At 35.6% G+C, this 25,354-nt stretch overlaps 1 protein-coding gene across 2 annotated transcripts in view; it reads left to right on the top strand.

Moving 5' to 3' along the window:
- The first annotated feature begins 19,354 nt into the window (after window positions 1–19,354).
- pbx4 (pre-B-cell leukemia transcription factor 4) overlaps window positions 19,355–25,354 on the top strand; it is a 77,098-nt gene continuing 71,098 nt past the window's right edge. Inside the window, exon 1 of one of the 2 annotated variants that reach the window (XM_056454110.1) lies at window positions 19,355–20,521. In XM_056454110.1, coding sequence (XP_056310085.1) covers window positions 20,337–20,521 — 185 coding nt within the window. In that variant the 5' untranslated portion in view covers window positions 19,355–20,336. The remainder of the gene's footprint in view (window positions 20,522–25,354) is intronic. The other variant, XM_056454111.1, reaches the window with a different exon arrangement.

Raw genomic sequence — 25,354 nt, 5'->3', positions numbered from 1 at the left:
AAAAAAAACCCCAAAAAGGTTTGATTGCATTTCAAGTTTTTAAACAGTCCCATATGTCTAAATGGACTCATCCATCCCTGGATTGTATTTCCTCCGCCTGAATGCAGAAGCGGAATAAAGAGTTTGTCCTGCTATCATGTTTCCAAGGCAAACTCAGCCCATGTTTATACGTTTTAAAGGAGCACTCCACTTTCTTTTTGAAATAGGCTCATTTTTCAAGTCCCCTAGAGTTTAACCTTTTTTTAATCCATGCAGCTGATCACTTGATCTGGCGGAAGAAATTTAGCTTAGCTTAGCATAAAACATTAAATCGGATTAGACCATTAGAATTTCACTCAAATTCAAAAAAGAATTTAGATGTTTATATATATATATATATATATATATATATATATATATATATATATATATATATATATATATTTGAACCTGGAATCTTCTATAGTTACGTTGTGTACTAATGGAAAATGAAAAGTTGCTCTTTTCTAGGTCAATATGACTAGGAATTAGAAACTATCGTTCGTGGCTATATCAGCCTTAAAATAGCAACTTTTCATTTTCCGTCAATCTTAGAGTCACTATTTAAAATATTTAAATTATATATTGTTGTGTATTTATTGAGTGGCGGGGAATTGAATATTTGGCTTAAAGTGGGAACCCTGAAAATTTTTTTTTATAATTATGTGCCACTGAAGGCTGAAGCTTTGAACCATAGAAATTAACTACATTTTAAAAAGTCTATTGCAATAGAAACACTAGTTTAAACTGTGGAAATACCTAAGAATTTTACAGTATTTTTAGTATTTCTAATAATTGGAGCCTCTGTAAACATATTTGTTTTAGAAAAATTCAACAAGCAATCTTCCAGACCTCAAACATTTGAACTGTAGTACATATAATTGATCCATCGCACATCTAATGTGGTGAATTATGAATACAAGGTAAAATATTTTTAAATGTGAATCTTTCCAAAAAATTTTATCAAAAGTAAACCTTAAACTGTTTTAATTACCTTGTATATTATTATTATTTATAAAGGCTCATTGTTCAAGTCTCCTTGAGTTAAGCATTTTTCAATCCATGCAGCTGATCTCTTGATCTGGTGGAAGACATTTAGCTTAGCTTAGCATAAATCATTGAATCAGATTAGACCATTAGCATCTCACTCAAATTAAAAAGAAAAATAAATCTCTTCTATAGTTACATTGTGTACTAAGACCAATGGAAAATGAAAAGTTGCTCCTTTCTAGGTCGAAATGGCTAGGAACTATACTCTCATTCTAGCATAATAATCAATAAACTATATAGTTTGTGGCTTCATCAGCCTTGAAAATAGCAACTTTTCGTTTTCCTTCAATCTTACTACACAATGTAACTACAGAAGTGTCAATATTTAAATTATTTATTGTTGTGTATTTTTTGAGTGGCGGGGAATTGGATATTTGGCTTAAAGTGGGAACCCTGTGCAATTATTTTTTTTAATCATGTGACACTGAAGGCTGATGCTTTAGAAGTATATTGCAATAGAAACACTAGTTTAAACTGGAAATATCTAATAATTTTACAGTTTTTTAGTATTTCTAATAATTAGTGCCAATGTGATCATATTTGTTTGAGAAACATTAAAGCAATCTTCCAGACCTCAAACATTTGAACTGTACTACATATAATTGATCCATCGCACATCTAATGTGGTGAATTATGAATAAAAGGTAAAATATTTTTAAATGTAAATCTTTCCAAATTTGTGCAATCTTTATCAAATGTAAACCTTAGAAAAAACTTTTATATTTTTTTATCTTGTATACTATTATTATTATTATTATTGTTATTTATTTTATCTTATCAATTATTTAAATAGGCTAATTTTTCAAATCTCCTAGAGTAAAACATTTTTGAATCCATGCAGCTAATCTTATGATCTGGCGGAAGCAATTTAGCTTAGCTTAGCATAAATCATTGAATCGGATTAGACCATTAGCATCTCACTCAAATTTTTAAAAAAGAATTTAGATTTTTTTAATATATATTTAAAGCATATTTAAAGTTACATTGTGGACTTAAAAAGTTGCTCTTTGCTAAGTCGATACGGCTATAGGAACTCTCATTCTAGCGTAATAATCAAGAAACTATCCACTTGTTACGTGTGACATCACGCAAAACAGCTTACGGGTCCAATTCAGGTCCAATCGCTTTATCAAACTGTACAGGCAGACTCAACAAATAGTAATAAAAAAGTGATGTAAAACTTTCGAAAATCACGATCGCAATGTATATATGTACACCATAATTTTAATATAAAATTCACTTTAATTTGTGTTAGGACTGAAAAGTGGTCATAAATGAATATCTTCTCAATTCAAATGAGTAGCTGCTTGGACCTGGAAACCGTATTTCATAAGTCACGACTTAACAAGCAGACCGTTTGTGACCTATATCAGCCTTAAAAATAGCAACTTTTCATTTTCTGTGACTCTTGCTGCATGATGTAACTATACAGTTCTCCATTTTAAATTTAAAATGATCAAAAGACTTGTTTTTGATTACTGAGCGAGATGCTAATGGTCTAATACGAATCATCTATGCTAAGCTAAAAATGTGCCTGCCAGAATTGTCTGAATGAACTCAAAAATGGAAAATAAAACTCATCTGTTTAACACTAGGGGAGCCTATTTTCGAAACAAATATGTTGAGTGTTCCTTTAAGTCATCATTATTAGCTTAAAGAGACTACGTTAGCCTTCTGGGCTTCAGTCATGAGCTCTTGGAGGGCCTTTTAGCCTCTATTATGCGAGTTTGTGAGAGCGTCCCGTGACCTTCCCCCACACCAGCATCTCCATTCAGCCCAGCACACGACTGCTGAGCAACAAACCAGCCACATCCTCCCTCTTTATATCACATTTCCAGGCCCACAAGACCAAACACAACCCATGCCATAATCGCACAGTTTGACTTGAAACCAAAAACGATACAACGTCCACCGTGATCAAAGAAATCAAAGACCGACGTTTAACAAACCCAAAAATACAAGCCTTCTGATGTTAGAGAGCAGGGTTTTTGTGTGTGCGTGTGCGTGTGTGTATGTGTGTGCACATGAAGGGCTTGATTATACTTGGCTTGTATTTAGTTTTGTGTGTTAATGTGGAGATGGAGGTGGTTTGAGAGCGGGGTTAAGCGTTCGCAGCACTGGGGGAGGCACAGCAAGAGGGATCGATTCTTATTTAGATGAAAATGAGGCTCAGCGCTCGTGGGCCGAGGGTTGCATCTGCCTCAAACAGATTCAAGGAGAATACCTATTCACAGGCGAGAGAGGAGGGGGGGACTATCCTCGTGGTGGCAAATGCTCTTAAATTAAACGTCAATTGACTAAGATTAATCTGTGCGAGAGGTGTAGTAGTTGCCTGTGTAGGTGCAGTTGTGAAAATGAAGGTTCTTTATAGATGTCTGTGCTTTTGTGAGAAGACTTGACACTGACGGAAGCTTTATGGTTGTAGATGGCACTTTATTGTGGGAAAACAAGCTTTTTTTGGGCTATTTTTGAGTAAAAATTAACCAGCCATTTTATTGGTAGCTGTGTTAAATCATGTGTTTTCAATATTTAGTGTTATAAATAGATTTTTATGGTTGTAATGTGTATTACGCAGGACAAAATTCTTATTATTAATGGATTCAAATTAATGGATTTTTTTTCACCATACTTTTTTTTTTTAAGTTGATTAAACTTTTCTAATCACATCATCAATGGGCTATATGCACAGCTAGTGTTTTTCAGCCAATGATGATTTATTTAAATTTTTTTTTCTCAATTTCATAAGGTCCCTTTTACAGCATTGATGTTGTAATGTCATTTAAATATAATCAGTTGAATAGACTTCAGCATCCATTTGTTTCTTAAAGCGTAAAAAGAGACTAAAGATTCTGTTTAAACGCAGACGTCATCATCAGTAGCAGGCCTGCGCAGAAATTCCATTGAAAATACTGGGGTAAAATGAATTTTCATATTTTAAAGACATAGTGCAGAACAACATAATTTATTGCAGTGCTTCTTGTTTGGTCTGAGACCCACTTTATATCGTATCTCAGCCAAGCAGTGATGATCACTCTTTTTTTTTAAAGAAATCAGATCTTAAACGTGCTGATTTTGTATGGGATGACAATTAACCGGAAGCCCTGGGGCTGGCCGACTGAAATTAAAAGTCTGTGTGCAAAAAGCCCATTACATCAGTCAAACTGACTCAGAATTATATAAACAAATAAGTTTAATTAGTTGAAGTGATTAACTTAACTAGATTAACCTCTTAAAGTCAAGTGCTATTTTGGGGTTTCCGCCTGGATTTTGCCTACCCAACTTCAAAAGCTTCCCAAATCCACATGCAAAGATGTAAATGCAAAAGTTTGGTATAATTTAAAATAAAACCCTTTGAATTTTCATAAAACACTGTTGAAAGTGATTAAAATAATTGTATATGTTTTCGGTGTTATAATAAACCCCTCCAAAAAAAGAGGCTCATTTTTTTATTTATTTATTTATTTTTTGTAAACTCAAATTTGAAAGTGTACCTTTGCGGTTCTGTGTGGTCTAGGTTGCTGTATTAATTTTGTTGGTTCCTGGACATGTCAGTAATCATAGGAAAAAAGAAAAATGTCTCTATCATAATCTATGCAAACGTTATTCTATTCTAACTAATGAGAGAATGGAACCACTTATGAGGTGTATTGGGCCAGTACGGACCTTTAAATTTAAAGAATGCAGAAGTAAATTACGTCACGGACGGGGTACCTGGTACTCAGAGTTTATTTAACTAGTTACAGAACCAAAAACATTTGCCGTGATTTTTTTTTTTTTTTAACTATTTAACTTTCTTGTTACTACATCTTTGTCTAAAAGTTTTATGCTAAATGACGATTAGTTGATGCAGATTTTGGCATTTTGTTTGCAGGATTAAACTTGACACTTCCATTTAGTATGATTTTTATGTATTATAAAACCAATTTTGAACATTTAATTTATGAATGTCGATATAATATGTTGCATCTGCCTTAAACGAGGATTAATCTGTGCTTGAGGTGTAGTGGTTCTGTTGAAAGTGACAAATTTTTATAGACGTTTGTGAAGACGACACTGATGGAAGCTTTACATTCACAAATGCTTCTTTATAATGGAATAATGTGGTTAAATTTAAGAAAATAGATAGTTATTCTGTAGCATCAGTGCAAAGGAAAATTGTATTTTTTAATGCAATCTTGCTACAATTAACTTGATTTAGTATTTATTGTCAATTATTCAAGTTTTTACTCATCCCACAAGTAGGGTTGGGGTTTGGGGCCATGCCTTTTAAAAATTATATATTTTCATACAAAAAAAATCTGTTTGAATTAGCCACTTTTTTTCTGATGATATGTATCATAAATATATAATTTTTTGTGTAATATAAATATTTTTTAAATATATTTATAAATGTTTTTTTAAGGGCGATATGGATAAAAATAAATTAGATGGACATTTTATTGCTTTAGGATTCATTTTCAATATTGAGTGTTAGAAACAGTTGTAATTTGTGATGTGTAATGACAGGTTTATTATCAAAATATTAAAATAGGTTTGTCTAATGGCAAATAAACTACTTTTTACTTATAAAAAATAAACCAGTAACAACAGTGTCTATGACAAAACGTTTCGATTGAGAATTATTTGATGACATTAAAATACTTCGTATTGTATATGGTTATAAAGATAATGTGATAATGTTTTTGTAGTATGTAAATGTTATTGAACTGAACATTATTTCACCTAAATAATTTTTTTTTCATTACATTTATTTGCAACTTTAAAGTAGACTATACTTATTTAATATGCTTTATGTATACAAAATCATTTTGAAAATCTTTTAATGTGATCAATAAATAGTAATTTAAAGCAGTTTTTACACAAAATAACACAAAAGTTCCATGATTTTAGGCATTTTATATTAATTTTTCAAACCTCAGAAGAGTACATAAATCCATATTTGATTTAATTACCCTGAAATCCACTTACACTAAATTTAAATATTTGTTATTCTGACCAATGAGGTAAAAAAATAAAAGTTTGAGTTTAAAGCTTTTTTTAATCCCCCTTGGGGTAATTCATTCTGACATGGTGGTGCTTCACATAACAATGATGACACACTTAACACAATAAACACAAACGCTTAACATCAAGTACACAAACAAAAAACTGAAAGAAAAAAAATTCAAATTATTAACAATAATAATTTATACAAACATTTTAATAATTACTAATAATAAATAATGATCCACTGATTAACTACAGTTATTACATAACTGAATTGCTTCAGGCACAAAAAGAAATTTATAACGGTTTGTGGAACATCCTATTGTCCTTAGACGTCGCCCAAGAAGCATCCACTCTAAATTAATATACATAATATGCATAATATACTGACGGTCTTTAATTTGAAATGTGGAAGAAATGTTCTCAGGCCTTCACACAGTAAAACAAGCAATAACATTTTCTCTCATCACCACACGACAACCTCTAAACATTATGCAATTCTGAGTATGCCTCACACAGGTGAGTGGGCTTGACAAAACCCCTGTAGAAAACACACTCTTTCATCTCTCTGACACTTTACCTGACACTTGTACCAGTTTTTGCACGTTTGCACTAGACACACTCTTACAATCACTCCATATTTCAAAATAATTTAAAACATAGGGGAGAGCGGGGCACAAAGTAACACTTTTTGGTTTTGGTCAAATAATGAACAAAGTAATAGGGTTAGACGAACCATATTATTATACCAATAACACACAGGCCTCTCCTACAAATGAGCACTGGAATTATGATCGCCGGACCTATGCTTTCTGTGCAGTATTGCCAAAAGTGCCAGAGGTAAAAATGTTACTATTTACCCCACCTGCGAGGCAAGTTGTAACAGACAGAGTGTTAGTTGTATCACATGAATTTAAAGGCAGATTTCACACAATTAATTTAAATTCAGTTTACTTTAAATAGTAGCTATATTTTCTCAGTAGTTGGCTCATTTCTTTCTCATTCTATATAGCACAGTATGTTTATTTGTTTATTGGATAAACACATTTGAATCTATTTGCATTATTATCCATTATTATAATGCATCTATTTGCATTGTTAGCAATAAAATATATATATATTTTATTAAAACAATATTTTCTATTAAAAAAACATTTTCTTTTAAAAGTTCTCAACATTACACTCAAAATTCAAAAAATTATTTTGTTTGTTGAATTGGTGTCCAACAGTGTGTTGCTTAATTGTAACACCCTGTTACAACTAACCCTGCTGTGTCATGTTTTCCTCAAAACTGGCTAGCAGTCACTGTGTGTTTCTTACATCTTTCAAAATACTTTCATCTCTTAGCCTAGAAAACGGTGATCACAACAATATAAGATTTTACATTCATACTTTCACAGATTTTTTTTAAATAAAAAAAATATTGACTATAATAAAAAATACATTTATGCTGCAAAAATTGTTTCTCATTCAAATTTCGCCAAAAATTTTCAATAATTGGCAAGATGATGTCTGCCGACACTGGTGAAAACCTTGGAAGCATGCCATGGTAAACCCTGAGTAAATACCTTAAAACTCTGTGTTACATTTAACCCCGCGTTACTTTGTGCCCCGCGCTCCCCTATACATATTGTGCATTAATGAAGTGTGCTTCAAACAGCTGAGTGGGCTTGATAAACCACCTGTACAAACACTATCTATCTACTCTATCTATCTATCTATCTATCTATCTATCTATCTATCTATCAACATTCCCTTCCTTATAGCACTTTATTTTGTGCATAATTATCAGTAGCACCATCAGTTGCTTAATTACAGTTTGTATAATTAGCCCTTGTGTGTATTGTCTCTTGTTGCGTCGCTGAATGTCTCATAAGTCGTACGCATATGCTAATGTAACATTTTACTCAAGCTCATAAATAGTAGGTATCCTAATATTTTTTTCAAAGCTATATAAAACCGACTTAAAACTTTTAAATCGACATATTTCATTTACCAGATTTTTCCATGGTTGTCCACCGTTTAAAAAAAATAAAAGGAGAAAGATGGTGAAGAAGAAGAAAAATATAGATTTACCATCACTCAAAATCTCCCTCTGACGAGTTCAGGTTACAGTCTGATCTCTAATCATCTCATTCTCTATTCAGAATGAGTTATATGTGTTCGCGTCGAAAAAACGGTGACAAACCGATGGCAAATGTACACAAGCTAATTAGCTACACTCTAACACAATGTAAATGACCGGAATATTGTTCAAAACGGCTGCTTTTGCCAAATATCATAGCTTATTTTACTACTGGGCCGCATTGTCCACGTTTTTTTTTTTTTTTTTTTTTTGGAAAAAGAGAGAAAAAATATATAGATTTCCAATTACTCAAAATCTCTGAGTGTGAAAGCGACGCTGTGATAACGAGTCGAGGTTACAGTTTGTTCTCTAATATTCTCATTCCGGGCTCAGATTGATTAGTGTTAGATTGTAGCCGAGAGATGTGCCCGGCGTCAGCATAAAGCATCCCTCTGCCTCACACACATCATCAAACTCCCATTGAAATGCTCCAGGCTCAGTCTCTACCTCCATTCGTCTGAGGAGGAAGCCTGTCTTTTCTTTCTGAGTGATGAACTGCCCCGAAACGTCCACGTTTGCAAAAAAACATTGCGACCACTTATTTTTAATCTGCTCTGTCTGCGCACTTGGGGGGAGAAAAAGAGATGTTGGTGTAAATAAGCGATGGTCTGATATTTATAGAGACCAAATGAACATCTTAATATAGTTAGACCATTCGTTTGTCTTTGTAATCTGGCTTTTGTTTATTTATTTTTTTATTTTCCTGAGCAAAAAAAAACAGTGCATGTAAGTACAGTTTATATAACAAAAAGGTTACATATTTAGAATGAGAATGGTTTGATGACATTAAAATCCTTCATGTGGTTATAGATAATGTGTTTCTTTTTATGTAGCTAGTAGGCCTGAGTGTTTGTGTAAATATATCTGCTGAACTGACCTTGGAACGTCTTTTAGATTAAATTTCCTTTCTTTGGGGGGTAATTTTATTTGCAACTTTAAAGTACACTACTTACATTTAATAGGATTTGTGTTTAAATCAATTTGGTAAATGTATTTTAATGTGGTCAATAAATATAACAAAAAAAAAGATATTGTATGTGTGTATGTATGTGTATATATAGCCAACGATGGCTTGTTTTGTAGACTATAAAAATAGCTTAAAGGCGCTAATAATTTTGACTTTAAAATGGATTCTTAAAAATTTAAAACCACTTTTATTCTAGCTGAAATAAAACAAATAAGACTTTCTCCAGAAGAAAAAGTATTAACAGACATACTGTGAATTTTTCCTTGCTCTATTCAACATTATTTGGGAAATATTTAAAAAAGAATAAAAAATTAAAGAAGGGCTAATAATTCTGACTTCAACTGTGTGTGTATATATACACATTCACTCACCTGCCACTTTATTTGGTGCAGCTGTCCAACGACTTGTTACCACAAATTTCTAATCCGCCAATCACATGGCAGCAACTCAATGCATTTAAGCATGCAGACATGGTCAAAAGACGATCTGCTGCAGGTCAATCCGAGCATCAGAATGGGGAAGAAAGGTGATTTAAGTGACTTTGAATGTGGCATGGTTGTTGGTGCCAGATGGGTTGGTCTGAGTATTTTAGAAACTGCTGATCTACTGAGATTTTCACGCTCAACCATCTCTAGGGTTTACAGAGAATGGTCCAAAAAAGAGAAAAATCCAGTGAGCAGCAGCTCAAATGCCTTGTTGATGTCAGAGGAGAATGGCCAGACTGGTTTGAGCTTCAGAAAGGCAACAGTATTTCAAATAACCACTCATTACAACCGAGGTATGCAGAAGAGCATCTCTGAATGCACAACATGTCGAACCATGAGGCGGATGGAAAACAGCAGCAGAAGACCACACCGGGTGCCACTTCTGTCAGCTAAGAACAGGAAACAGGCTACAATTTACACAGGTTCACCAAAACTGGCAATAGAAGATTGGAAAATGTGGCCTGGTCTGATGAGGCTCGATTTCTGCTGCGACATTCAGATGGTACGGTCAGATTTTGGCATCAACAACATGAAAGCATCAACTGCCTATCAACTGTTCAGGCAGGTGGTGGTGGTGAAATGGTGTGGCGGATATTTTCTTGGCACACTTTGGGCCCATTAGTACCAATTGAGCATCATGTCAACGCCACAGCCTACTTAAGTATTGTTGCTGACCATGTCCATTCTGTTATGACCACAATGGACTAATCTTCTGATGGCTACTTCGAGCAGAATAACGCGCCATGTCATAGCGTGAATCATCTCGGGCAGGTTTCTTGAAAATAACAATGTTCACTGTACTCAAATGGCCTCCACAGTCACCAGTTCTCAAAATCTCTGAGGAATATTTCCAGTATCTTGTTGAATCTATGCCACAAAGGGTTAAGGCAGTTCTAAAGGCAAAAGGGGGTCCAACCCGGTACTAGTAAGATGTACCTAATAAAGTGACCGGTAAGTGTAAATTAAACAAATTAACAAAGGGTTTATGTTTTATATATTTGACCCACAACCAATGTTTTAACTTCAGAAGAGTAGGGAAATCAATATTTGGTTTAATAACTCTGATTTTCACTGACAACAAATGTAAACATTTGGGCTCTTTTTTGAATTTTGAATTATTATTATTAATATTTTGGAGCCATTTTCTACACTCAAACCTTTGCTGCTTGTTCAATCCACTTAAAATGACTTGGAAACAACATAATTCTTAAGTTGTTGTTTTTTTGGTGGGGACAACTTAATTGCTTTATGCATTACGCTTAAATTTGTAAAAAGGATTAGGTTAACTTAATGGATTTGTGTTGAGACAACATTTAGAAATACCAAGAGTTTTTTTACAGCATACAAAGGTAAGAAGGCAACTCTCATATGTACTGTATATAATTTTCTCAGAATTCATTTTTGAAACCTTAATTTATGTACATGTTAATGGAACGTTGTGCCAGGTCATTCAGATTAAATGTTAGAAATCTATACCCACTCTACATCTATTACAATGTATGCAAAAAGTTATTCATGGTTCACATGTAATTGGTTATATCTAAATGTGTGTCAAACTGGAGGGCCGCAACCCTGCAAAGTTTAGTCCCAGCCCTGCTTCTACATCCCTATATGTAGGTATCAAACAAGCCTAAAGCACTCAATTAGTTTGATCAGGTATTTAATTAGGGTTGATGCTAAACAGAGCTGAGCTGCGGCCCTCCAGGAACTGAGTTTGACACCTGTCTTAAAAGGATTCATCACAAAGATATACTGAAAAATGCTGGGGAAAAGACATCCATAGTTACTTTCTCCCAACATTCATCACATTGTCTTGATTTGTGTTCAACAGAAGAAAGAAATTTAAAGTTCAGAACCACCTGAGCATGTGCAAATGAGGAAATGTTTAATTTTGGGGTGAACTGTCCCTTAAAGTGAATTGAAAGTCATTATGTCATCTGAAGTTCTCTGACCCATTGCTTTTTGATGAATATATACATATATTTTCTACACAAAATTATTACAATAATTTTGTTACAATGGGCTAAAGGGATGGTTCTAATGAAATGAAAATCCTTTTTATTTCAAACATATCCATGGAAGAAGAAAGATATTTTCAAGAATACACTGCTTAGCATAAATGCAGCCCTTTTTGAAAATGAATGTTTTTATCCATTTCTCAGTAAATATAGACAATATATTTTGATGCATTTAAACAAAACCGTTTTATTAAAGGGTTAAATTCATTAAAATTAGAGTTTGGCCATAAAACATCATTAGCCATAGAAGTATAACACATTTACATTCAGATGAGATGTTGAAAAATTTATTTACAAGCTACAAAGTGAATTTTAATCATTTTTATGGCTCTCTTGATTTTTCCACTCGATTAAAATTTGAAATACTATTTTAACATATTATTTTAGGTGTACTAGTTTTTGTACATGAGCTTACATTAGTTTGTTATATTAGTTCAGGTTTTCGCTTTTGGTACTGACTAATCTAATGAATATACACAGATATTTTATTGTATGGGCATCCTGTAAAGTATAACAATTAAAAGAAAAGCAGATATGTGAAGGGTGTACTCATTTAATGCTGTGCACTGTATCTTTGGAAAACATTTTCAGCCTAGGCTAATTGGAAATTTGTGTCTACATTTTTCTGAGTATGTTTTGTTTAAGAATTGGTACGTTTCATATATTCGTACTTCTTGTTCACATCTACAGTGTGAGAAGAAACAGTGACCACACCAGAAAAGTTGTCCATTTGAAGATAGACAGGTGAGGCACATTTATTCAATTTCAAATCACAGATACAAATAAGTTGTTTTGTGCTATTGATTTGGTTTTGTGCAGAAAAACCACAAAAATAATCCTTTTTTTAGTATTTTGTCCCTGTACATATCATTAGTGTGAAAAGAAACAAAAGTTGTCGTCATATTGTCTCGTAGCATTCGTTTTACACTTCAGTCAAAAGTGTGTTGAAGTCCGTTTTTGAGGTTTAACTACAAAAATGTATAAGCTTAACACACTTTTAAAACAGCAGCACATTGTAAACAAAATTTACCCCAAAATGGGAATAGTCCTGACTCCTGCATCTTAAAATGAAAACTTTCTGTTAATTTACTGACCATCAAGCTAGGCAAGATGAAGGTGACTTTTTTCATCAGTAAAACATTTAAAAAAAGATTATTAGCCGAAACTTCAACAGCTACCTGCACTTTCAGACTCAAAAAACTTAATGGCAAAACAAAATTAATACCTGTGACTCCATGAGGACCCGCTGAGGCCTAATAAAGCAGATTAACCGGTCTATGCAAAAAAAAAATTTAAGGTATGCACAAATACGTATATATTTTAGCCAATACTGATAATTCATAAAATTTAGAAGGCGATAATTTATATATTATGGAGCCCTTAAATTGACGTGCAAAATATATGAGATGTATATACATGCATTCATTACAAATTGTTGCAAACAATTTACATAAGCTGAATTTAAACAAACAAGTTAAGTTTAGCATTACATCATTTCATGTTTGTTTAAATTCAGCACATATAAATTGTTTACAAACCAAAAAACGTGCAAACGACATAGACATACTTATCGTATGCGTATGACATATGTATTTCATATTGTGTGCACACAACATAGTATCATGTGTGCACGACATGCATATCGAGTGTGCACACCATGCATATCTTTTGCGCATGACTAACGTATTACATATGTGTGCACATCATAGTATCGCATGAGCACAGCACGACATGCATATTGCATGTGGACGACATATAGACATACTTATCGTATGCACATGACATACGTATTACATATCATGTGCGCACAACATAGTAACACATGAGCACGACATGAAAATCGCAGGCAGATGACATCAACATACTTATCATATGCGCATGATATAGTATTGCATGCAAATGACATACGTATTTAATATCATGTGTGCACAACATACATATTGTGTACGCATGACATGTATTACATATCGTGTGCGCACAACATAGTATCGCATGAGGACGACATGCATATTGCATGTGGACGACACAGACATGCTTATTGTATGCGCGCAACATACATATCGTGTGCGCATGATATACGCATTACATATCGTGTGTGCACAACATAGTATCGCATGAGCATGACAAGCATATCACGTGCGAACAACATAGACACACTTATCGTATGTGCACAACATAGAATCGCGTTCGCATGACATACATATTTCATATCATGTGTGCACAACATAGTATGATGTGTGCATAACATACATATTGTGTGCGCATGACATACGTATTACATATTTTGTGTGCACAACATAGTATCACATGAGGACGACATGCATATCACGTGTGGACAACATAGACATACGTATCGTATGCACACGAATATCGCGTGTGCATGACATACGCATTACACATTGTGTGCGCACAACATAGTATCGCAAGAGCATGGCATACACATTACATATTATGTGTGCACAACATAGTATCGTGTGCGCACAACATGCATATCGCAGGCAGACGACATAGACATACTCATCGTATGTGCACAACATAGTATTGCATGCACATGACGTATGTATTTCATATCATGTGTGCACAACATAGTAACATGTGAGCACAACATACATATCGTGTGCGCATGATATGCGTACAGTATTACATATCGTGTGCGCACAACATAGTATCACATGAGGACGACATGCATATCTTGTGTGGACAACCTAGACATGCGAATCGTATGCACACGACATAGTATCACATGCGCATGACATACGTATTACATAACGTGTGCACAACATAGTATCGCAAGAGCACGACATGCATATTGCATATGGACAAAAGAGACATGGTTATTGTATGCATGCAACATACATGTTGTGTGTGCATGATATATGCATTACATATCGTGTGAGCATGACATACGCATTACATATCGTGTGTGCACAACATAGTATCGCATGAGCATGAAATGCATATCACATGCGGACAACATAAACATACGTATTGTATGTGCACGACATAGTATCGCGTGGGCGGATGACATACATATTTCATATCATGTGTGGACAACATGCAAATCATGTGCACATGACATGCATATTACATATTGTGTGCGCACAACATAGTATCACATGAGCATGACATGCGCATTACATATTGTGTGCCTACAACATAGTATCGCATGAGCATGACATGCGCATTACATATTGTGTGCGCACAACATAGTATTGCATAAGCATGACATGCGCATTACATATTGTGTGCGCACAACAAAGTATCGCATGAGCATGACATGCGCATTACATATTGTGTGCGCACAACATAGTATCGCATAAGCATTACATATTGTGTGCGCACAACATAGTATCGCATGAACATGACATACGCATCACATATTGTGTGCGCACAACATAGTATCGTGTGCGAACTATAGATATAGATATAGTTATATAGCTATAATTATAGATATACTTATCGTATGTGCAGGACATGCGTATTGCATGAACATGACATAGACACACATATCGCGTGCTCAAGACATGCATATTACATGTTTATGTATGTATTTGGGGGGGGGGGGGGGGGGGGGGGGTTCCACATCACTTTGGGGCTTGTAAAATTAAAAATCATTATATACATTTTTCTGTGCCTGATTTCAAAATCAAAGCAAAACTTTATTGTAAAAAACTGATTGACAAAAGAAGAAAAAAACAGCTATTTTGTGTCCCTATGGATGTAAATGGCAGCTTTTCTGCCTACATTCTTTATATTATCTTGTTTTGTGTTCAACAGAAGAAAGAAATTCATAAAAGTGTAGAACCACTTGAGTCTGAGTAGATGGTGAGTAATTTTTCATTCGGGGTGATCTATCCCTTTAACTGCAGTCAGAAAGCAAGGTAACATCTAGATCTCTCTTTCCCCAAGATCATTTACACATTGTTCTTCTGAAGTCCTCTTCTTTCACTGTGAAAAACTGAACATTATTTACAACTGTAGTCTGGAGCGCAAACCTCTAGTCATATATATCTGTTTGAGGGAGGACGTGCGTGTTGTATTGTTCATCAAAATGTCACTTATGCTTATCCTGGATGCAGCAACCTATATAAAAAACAGCGTCAGCTCACATGTGAGTTTGTGTCCGCTCGCGCGTCATTATAAAACTAAAAGTTCACACTCCAGACTGTCATTAACACTTCAGGACAGTTTTCTGAGGATGTAAATCAGCGGTGTCCAAACTCCTGGAAGGCCGGTGTCCTGCAAAGTTTAGTTCCAACCCTAATTAGTCATACCTGGGCTAGCTAATCAAACTCTTACCACACTGTAAATCCCAACAGTAAATTTATCAAATGAAATGAGTGTAGTTAACTCAAAATTGACAAAGTTAATTCTACTCATTTGAAAAGAGTTTTGAACTCCATGTTGAAGGTAATGAGTTATTTAAATACCTCATTACTTCAACTTAAATGAAGTAAGTTCACAGTACTCATATAAATTAGTTTTTAACTCAAATGGTTTGTAGCAATCAGTTTCCTCAAATGGTTTGAGATGCCTAAACTTATTGGGTTTTACAGTGCTCAGTTGGTTTGAGTTCTCTTCATTTATTGGGTTTAACTGTGCTCAAATTGCTTCGTTTACTCAAATGGATTAAGTTCACAGTACTCATTAGGATTAGTTTTTGAACTTAAATGGTTTGTTGCAATCGGTTTAATCAAATGGTTTGAGTTACCTTAACTTTTTGGGTTTTACAGTGTAGGCTTTCTACAAACATCCATGCAGGTGTGTTGAGGCAAGTTGGAGCTGCAATTTGCAGTACATCGGCCCTCCAGGACCGAGTTTGGACACCCCTGATGTAGATGAAAGGTAATGATGCTGTAAATAATGTTTAGTTTCTTGCACAAACTGATCATTTCACTTCACAAGACCTCCAAGTACCATCAGCAGTCACACGTACTCATTTTGTTGTGCCTGTGTGCACATACAGTTGAAGTCAGAATTATTAACTCCCTGAATTATTAGCCCCCCTGTTTATTTTTCCCCCAATTTCTGTTTAACTGATAGATTTTTTTCAACACATTACTAAACATAATAGTTTTATTAACTCATTTCTAATAACTGATTTATTTTATCTTTGCCATGATGACAGTAAATAATATTTTCCTATATGTTTTTCAAGACACTTCTATACAGCTTAAAGTGACATTTAAAGGCTTAACTAGGTTAATGAGGTTAACTAGGCAGGTTAGGGTAATTAGGCAAGTAATTGTATAACGATGGTTTACTCTGTAGCAATTGAAAAAAATATATAGCTTAAAGGGGCCAATCATTTTGACCTTAAAATGTTTTTAAAAAATGAAGAACTGCTTTTATTCTAGCCGAAATAAAACAAAGAAAACTTTCTCCAGTAGAAAAATATTATCAGACATACTTTAAAAATTTCCTCGCTCTGTTAAACATAATTTGAGAAATATATATATTTATATATATATATATATATATATATATATATATATATATATATATATATATATATATATATATATATATATATATATAAAGACGTAAATAAAAACTGATATGGTCCGTTACAGGACATAAAATATGGAAGATGACACCTCAAACACATGACATGACATCTGACACAATGTATTTTCTTTAAGATAAAGCCAAGATAGAAAAACCACGGGTGACAAACTTAGGACACATTATGATTCAGATAAATAGCATCTTTCAGTGTCAGTAACCATTAAAATTACTATAATGTTTACTTTGCAGCTAAACAGTGGTGGAAAAAGTACTGAAAATCATACAAGTACCATTACTTGCCCAAAACTGTAGTGGGAATAAAAGTATCTGTTGTAAATATTACTCAAAGTATGAGTTAAAAGTAGCTCTTTTAAAGGTCCTCAAGAGTAGTGAGTATCACACTGTGAAAGATTGATGCATCAATCTGTGCATGTGTGTGTGTGAAAATGTAACATTCTTTAGTGCCTTTAGTAATTGTTTAAGGTCATTTGGTGATTTCATCATACAGTAGACATCCGCCATCTCATCAGTGACATGCAGTCGAAACAGTCTCTCAGTCATTGCGTGTAATGATTTTGTCATACGGTTGTTCTGTATAATGGATTTTTTTTTTTGTGCGATTTGACTGATTGGCAAACACAGAACTGATTATTCTACTTCTAGTACTCCTCTTTCTTCTCTACAAGCCAATCACCATAGACAACAAAAATAATAATGTATAGCCTGCAGGTTAATGCAGTGAAGTAAAAGTATCGATACAGTACTAAAAATGTACTCAAGTGAAAGTAAAAGTACACATTTTTAAAACTATTTAGTAAAGTACAGTTCCAGAGAAAAACTACTTACAGTAATTTGAATATTTGTAATTTGTTACTTCACACCACTGCAGCTAAAACATGTTCTAATGAAGAAAAAAAGGCTCCTACAATTATGAATTGAGGTAAAGTTTGCTTTATATTGCCACATTTGCTCAGCGAAAACTGACATGCTCCCTATATTGTTTGTATATTGACTTCAAAACAACATTAGCGCTATTTATTTGACTGTGAACAATGTTGTGCTTTCGTTGTCATTGGCTGCTAATATGACTTCACTATTTAGAATTCACAAAGACTTTCCCAGTACTGGGTTGCCGCTGGAAGGGCATCCGCTGTGTAAAACATATGCTGGATAAGTTGGTGGTTCATTCTGCTGTGGTGACCCCTAATGAATAAAGGGACTAAACTGAAGGAAAATGAATGAATGAATCCTCAAAGACTACTTTTCTGCAATGATGTTAATGGCGTGGATTTTCTGACGGACGTCCACTCCAGGATGGAGTAAAACATACTTTCTTATGCCTTTATGATTATTAATGAAGTTAAATGTTTAAGAGCCTACATTATATGATGACCTTAGTGTCATCCAACTCCAGAGAAAAACTGGAATAAATGTACATCATGGCTTTTTCTGTATGTCAAATGATTTGTTTCCTCAGGATCTACCCAGCCAGGTCAGAGGTCATGGAGACCTCTTGAGTGGACCTGGACTATTGAAGAATTGGAAACAACTGTTCATATTGTCAATTGCTATTAATTATGTCTAGTGATATTTGCATTTAAGTGTTAAATATTTTACAGTTAATTCATTTGTATGTAAGCCACAGAAAAAAAGGAAACAGCAATATTATTAAACGTCATCAGTTCTGGTTTTTACAACCATGATTCAGGTAAGTTTTTGTTTCATCCTCTACGTATTTGATTTGATGAGAATAATGATATATTTTGCATCATGTTTTGAACATAATTTTGACTATGCTTCCTTAAACCACCCTTACCTAAACTTACCATGGTTTCACCTTTCTAATCCATTGTACGCGGATCAATTTCATTCACTGTGAATCTGTAATTACAGTCTCTAAATAAATTCCACCGCTTGTGTAAAAGAAACCATAGTTACACTGATCAAAGCACAGCAATGAGGCGCCATCCATTGTTTTACTTTTGTTGAAAGCACCACACATGCCTCTGTTCGGCTATGGTTACAGTACGAAAGTGTACAAAAGCACTTTGCATGATCTGTTTGGGAAAGGAGACGCGCAAGTTGTTTACAAACGTGCACGGAGGCGCGAGTCGTGCGCGCGCGGCACCGCAGCGGCTCTTTTGTGCGCGGTGATGACGTAGGGCTCGTCTGTAGTAGCGTGAACGCGCGCAGTGGTGCGCTCGCTCAGAGGGGGAGAAAGAGCCGCCGAGGAGGGCAGAAACACAAGAGAGGGGCAAGTCTTTCTACGACAGCATCGCGGCTTGGGAACAAACCAACTGTGTCGGGTCGGCTGGCATGGAGCTGAGCGTTTCCATTCTGAGCCGTTTCGAGCCGTCCGCCTAGAGCCGGGGCAATTCGCGCAAGGCCGGGGGCAGTTTTGCTGTTGGTCCCGGGGGTTTGTGGAGCCCGAGTGAATCTGTTGCTAGCAGCGCTCGAATGCTAGTTAGCCCCGCTGCTAAGCAGCTAGCCAACACTGCGAGTCAATTGTGTCGGAGATCTCGGAAATACGTTTAAAAGCGGTCACGTTCACCCGCCGCTCTCGCGATTCGTTTTGCTCGTTGAGTTTCGTCTTTTTCCCCAGCGGGAGGACGCTAATAAGCGGTCGCGCGAGTTTCTATTTCGATTTATTTCCAGCTAAGACTTTTTTCTTCTCTCTATTAGCTTGTTAGCCGCACTGGTTGGTTTAGTCCAGCTTGTTAGTAGTGTCTGAGATTTCTACTGTAATAGCTGTCAGCGACAACAGCCCCTTGACGAAAAGCCAGTCTATGTGGACATGAATGATCGTGTTTGGTTGTTTCGAGTGGCGATAGTTTGAGATGCCGCGCGTGGGATACTTCATGTTTCCAGGGACGCTTTTATTTTCTTGTTAGTCTGCTTTATGGGAGTGCTAGTGTGCAGCCTTTTGCTGTAGACAACACTGGTTTTTTAGCAGGAACCGCACGCGGTGTTTCACCATCGGTCGCGCGTCGTTTTGATGTGGTTCAGCCTCACATTTCAGTCGCACTCTCGTTGTTTGTTTTCTTTCTTCATCTAGTGGCTCGTTCGGTTCCGCGTTTGTATTCGCGCTGTCGGTGGTACATGCTCACTGAGACAGCCCGCTGAAACACGCTTTCATTGGTTTGCGGTGGGGAAACGGAGAGATTCGGCTCAAAAGTATTATGGATGATCAGACCCGAATGCTGGCTAGCATGGGCGGGCTCGGCGGACTCTCGCAAGCCGACGTGGGTGACCCCGATTCGGTTCGGAAGCAGCAGTCGCTCGGTCAACCGCAGCAAGACATAGGAGATATCCTCCAGCAGATCATGGCCATCACCGACGAGAGCCTCGACGAAGCCCAGGCGAGGTAAGAAGTGTGGCCGCACTCTGGAAAAGCACTGTTTATTTGATGGATTGAGAGATACTTCATTGAGCTCTCTGAGGGGAATTGATGTGCAACAGCAAATAGACACAATCTGCACACCTCGTTGCGTTATATATAAATAGCTGCGTTTGTGCGGCCGCGTGAAAACCCACTGTGATGAAATAAGCATAAGGTGTAATGCGTTTTACGCTTTCAAATATGCACGGTGCAAAATACAGTTAATTCACCACGTTTGTTTAGGTGCTTTTGGCTCCCTCTTTTTCAAGTTGTAAAAAGTTGGCCTTAAGATGATTAAGGTTAAGAAATTAATTTGAGGTTTTAATGAAGAAAAGCATCTGCCTAATGAATCTAAATGCACTTGGTAAATGATCTTTTGAGGATTACATAATGCAATCATGTTAAACCCTCAGGTGATCCTTTCGTGGCCGCCAAAATGCTCCATTTTTATCATTTGTTTTGCTCAGTATTTCTTTTTGAATTGTATGCAATGCATTTCTACTGGTGTAGTTATTATCTACTTATTACTCATTAATATCCTTTATGCATAGACCCATAAATGTAGTTTTCAACTAAGGGTTTTGGAGTACAGACAACAGTCAGTAAGATTTAGTTTTAGCTTTTATTCCATTCCCGTGTTAAAATAAATATTAAACCCTTTTTTTTGCCAGGATAACCAACATTTACATTTCAAGAGAGTTTTTAATCAGATTTTGTGAGTCCAATAGTTTTTGATATCAAAAAAGAAAACATTTACAGGAATTGTGCATTTTCACAGCAAAACACAGGAGGCATATAATGCCACAAGTTTTGAAAAAGGCAGTCATTTTAGGTTGCAGATTTATAGAAATCAGGTAATTGCAGGTTTATAAAAATCATGCTTTAACCATCAGGTGCTCCTTTTGTGGCAGCCAAAAATGCCAGATTTAACCAATTGTTTTGTTCTATGTTACGTTTAAAATGATTTTATGCTACTTAATTCAATTTATGTAGTTATTATCCACTTATTACTTATTAATAGTCTTTATGCATAGACCTGAAAATGTTACGTTTTTGGAGTACAGACTTAAGTCACTAAGATTTAGTTTTAGCTTTCATACCATTCCAGTGTTAAGTTAAATTAAATGAAGAAAAGCATTTTTGTGCCAGGATAACCAACAATCACATTTCAAAAAAGTGTTTTTAATCAGATTTTGTGAGTCCAATGGTTTTTGATATCAAAAAAGAAAACATTTACAGGAATTTTGTGCATTTTCACAGCATTACTCGAGTTGAAGCATATAATGCCACAAGTTTTGAGAAAAGCAGTCATTTTAGGTTGCAGATTTATATATTTAAAAAAAATGGCCCTGCAAAATCCTGAATGGACTGTTTAAAATACTATTACCGCCTTGTGTGTATGTCTTTTGATTTTAACAATTTCTGCCAACAAACATTCCTGAATTCCCCACCTATAATGCCCTTAATATGCTCCAAAAATAAACCAAAGACACAAGTATTTTCCCTCCTCTAGCTTTGCTAAATAGGGCCAAAAAGGCTTCAGAGGTCAACCAATATGTTTGTTATCAGGAGCCCATGGGCTCTGTGAAGCCATTTGGTCTTCAGCGAGCGTCTGCCAGATTGAGGCCCCACTAGATAAATGAATTGGATTAATGTGCTACCTCGTCATTAGCATAGATAATCAGCACGCGCTTAATTAAGTCATCGCCGTCAAACAGTGTCAGACTTAACCTCGAGACGAAAACACCCGACAAGTTTGACGACTTTCCCACCTTTTCCTGCAGACTGTCCTTACACACAGCCGGTGTGTGTTTATATATTTATATATATTGACCGCAGTGAAATTGATCTGGCATGGATCGCTAGATTGCGCACTGTGACCTGCGATCTGTTGAAAGGTCAACTGGAGCGGCGGATCCTGGACAAAAGCTGCTTTTTAATGAGGGATCGTATGTGCGTGTATGCCCTGTGATGTGTCATTAGCTTGTGATTTTCCACCAAGCCATTTGACCACCTGGTTCTCTTAATTAATTCACTTCTCTTTTACCCTCCTCCTCCTCCCTGGTGTTCATCCTTTTCATTGTGTGTTGGGCGCAATCAATTCTCCTATAATGTGTGCGCGTGTGCAGCTGTCCACAAATTGAGTTTCTATTAATGAGATGGAGGGTCGCAACACGGCCAACTTATGAACGCCGAGATATTGCCTTTATATCTATAGTGCGTGCGCTGGGTGATTGTGTTGTGTAGTGACTTCGCTGCGCTTGTGCTAGAGACTCATGAATGAATGATGTTGCGAGAGCGTGCTTGTCTGGTTGAAGTGGGTTTTATGGGTATTTGGTGGAAGATCAGCAGTCATTAGGAATGAGGAACTGTTCACCGAAAAATGAATATACTTTTATTGTTTCGTCGAATGCCCTGGCTGCTGGGTTTAAGTAATGAAAGCGATTGGCGGTGCCACCCAGCTCCATAAATGATAAAGTACTAAGTAGTTAATATGACCGGTGCTATATATTTTTAAGTTTTATGTCCGGCGTCTTATGAAGCTGTATGATAACTTTAAGGAAAAGACTAGCATCTAAGATGGTCAAGCGTGTTTTATCATTCATGGCATGCACGACTGTCAATTTTAAATAATTTAGGTAATTATCCCAATAATATTGTCATCTTTGAGTTTTAAATATAGTGTAAAATAATTGTACATTCGTCATTCTTAGAACAATGAATTCTGTGTGTTCTCTAAATATCAGTTAAGCATTGATTTCAAAATGCTAAGCTAGCACGTCTTTTTTTGTGCGTTCACTTAATAATAGGGCTGCATGATATTGGAAAATATGTTATTGCGATTATATTTTATTTTTCTGCAATAAATAATGTGACGTAAATACAGATTCCCAAGATAGTTGAATAGCAGTATTTGATTGTTTTCTGGGGAATCTAACAGTATTCATGTACAGAAATTGTATAATCACAATGCAAAAATGCTTTTCTTACTTTCTTTGTCTAATTTCTAGTCCAAATATCAAAAAAAAATATCTTCGATCAAGTTAAGATATTGCTTTGTTTTAAATTTCAGATGGAATAAGGCTAAATTAAGAGTTTAATAAGAAGTTAAATAATCTTTGTAAGTTGTAAAGTAGATAAGTAAATAAATAGACTCAATGATGAGCTAAAAATCTGCGGATTACTGTGCGCTCAGATTTCGATTGGGCCTACTCATGAGTTTGTAACGTGTCTTCAGTAAAGTGTGGATTTACTGATTCAGTAATACAACCAACAGTTGAGATGCATCGTTAACATAGTTCGTTTTAAATGCACAACAGTGGATGCCAAGCCGCCACAGGTATATCGTCACTTTCAAGTGACAGCGTCAAATACTGGGCTGAAATATATAATACAGAATTTTCAATATTTTATGGGTGGTTAAAAAACGTTGTCGTGAAACTTTGAAACAAAAGGGAAAAAACAAAACAGTTTTTTAAATCTAAAAGTAGCCTAAGGCTGTATGTTCGTAAATGCATAGTGTTTCTTCACAATGTGACATCGCCATCTACTGGCCTGGTGGTGCATTGCTGTGTTAACGTACCTTTAAAATGTGAAATAACTTTAAAAGTTACTTAATGCACACTTGAGGAAATCCAGAGAGTGCTGTCACAGTTTGACATCGACATGGTATAACAAAACTAATCGACCAGTTTTTGAAGCAGGAAGGTTTTGAATAGTCATTGTAATATTTGTTGTTGTAAGAATAATACTAAACAATAAAGTAGTTTTAAAAGCTAGCAAGCAAGTAAATCACTGTTATAATAAACTAAGCCTTGTATTACCTTTTACAGTGCAAAGAAAATCCCTCACTGTTGCTCTCAAATCTCATTTAAAACCCGCCATCTTCAAACTTGCATGAAGATTTGTCACAGCATGTGTCATGTTAATGATCCCAAACACTGTCGGTTCTTGTGTCTCATCATGATATAGATCATGATATGGCAAGTTTGAATATACAGATGTGAATTAGAATTGAGAGCTGGAGAAAAGGGGAAAGACGTATGATAAAAGTGTGAACAGTGTTCAGAGCTTTTTATTAAAGCGGCGCTGAGTAAATGACAGAATTTTCATTTTTGGGTGAACTCTTCCTTTAAGGATTTTACCAGAAATGGTTGGTGATGGACGTAAATGGATTTTCTCATTAGTTACTGTTTCCCTGTCACTGATATCCTACATATTTTCTTGAGTATAAGCGCTTGCCGCCTTCAGTTATGAGGCAAAAAAAGCCCTTCGGTGCTTCCGCACAGACCTGAAATAGTTCAGATACCTGAGAGAAATATGCATTATTATTTTGTCAAGTGTGGGATGGTTTTAGGGCAGAGGAGGCAGCTTCATTTGCAGAGAAGAGCGCTTGACTCCACTTCAGAGGGATTTTACCTAGTGTGGTCAGCATTCCTGGACACAAATGCATTTTTTTCCTGTCCCTTTTAAACAGATTCCCTTTATTTGATACTAATGAAATATGCACAGTTGTGGTATCTCATTAAATGGATTTGTGGCTCATCATAATGCCTCTTAAATTAATTAGTATAATGTGTCCCAAACCTGCATTATTTGCTGAGTGGAGGCATGTGCTTCGCTCAAGAGCGCGTTAAGACCTGGTCCTGGCTGGATTGCCGTTTCACTGCATGTTAAAAACAAACAAATGAAATGCACAAGACTTCTTAACTTGCTTTGGTCTGTTGTTGTCCCTGCCAGTAATTGGAGGATAAGGTCATTTTAAGTATACTGATTACATCTATTCAAAAATGCTTCCAGTTATTCTTAAAAGCAATG

This window comes from Danio aesculapii, chromosome 3 (genome assembly GCF_903798145.1).
Source record: "Danio aesculapii chromosome 3, fDanAes4.1, whole genome shotgun sequence".
NCBI lineage: Eukaryota > Metazoa > Chordata > Actinopteri > Cypriniformes > Danionidae > Danio > Danio aesculapii.
The sequence above is the reverse complement of the archived record's forward strand: the minus strand, read 5'-3'. Positions and strand labels throughout refer to the sequence as shown.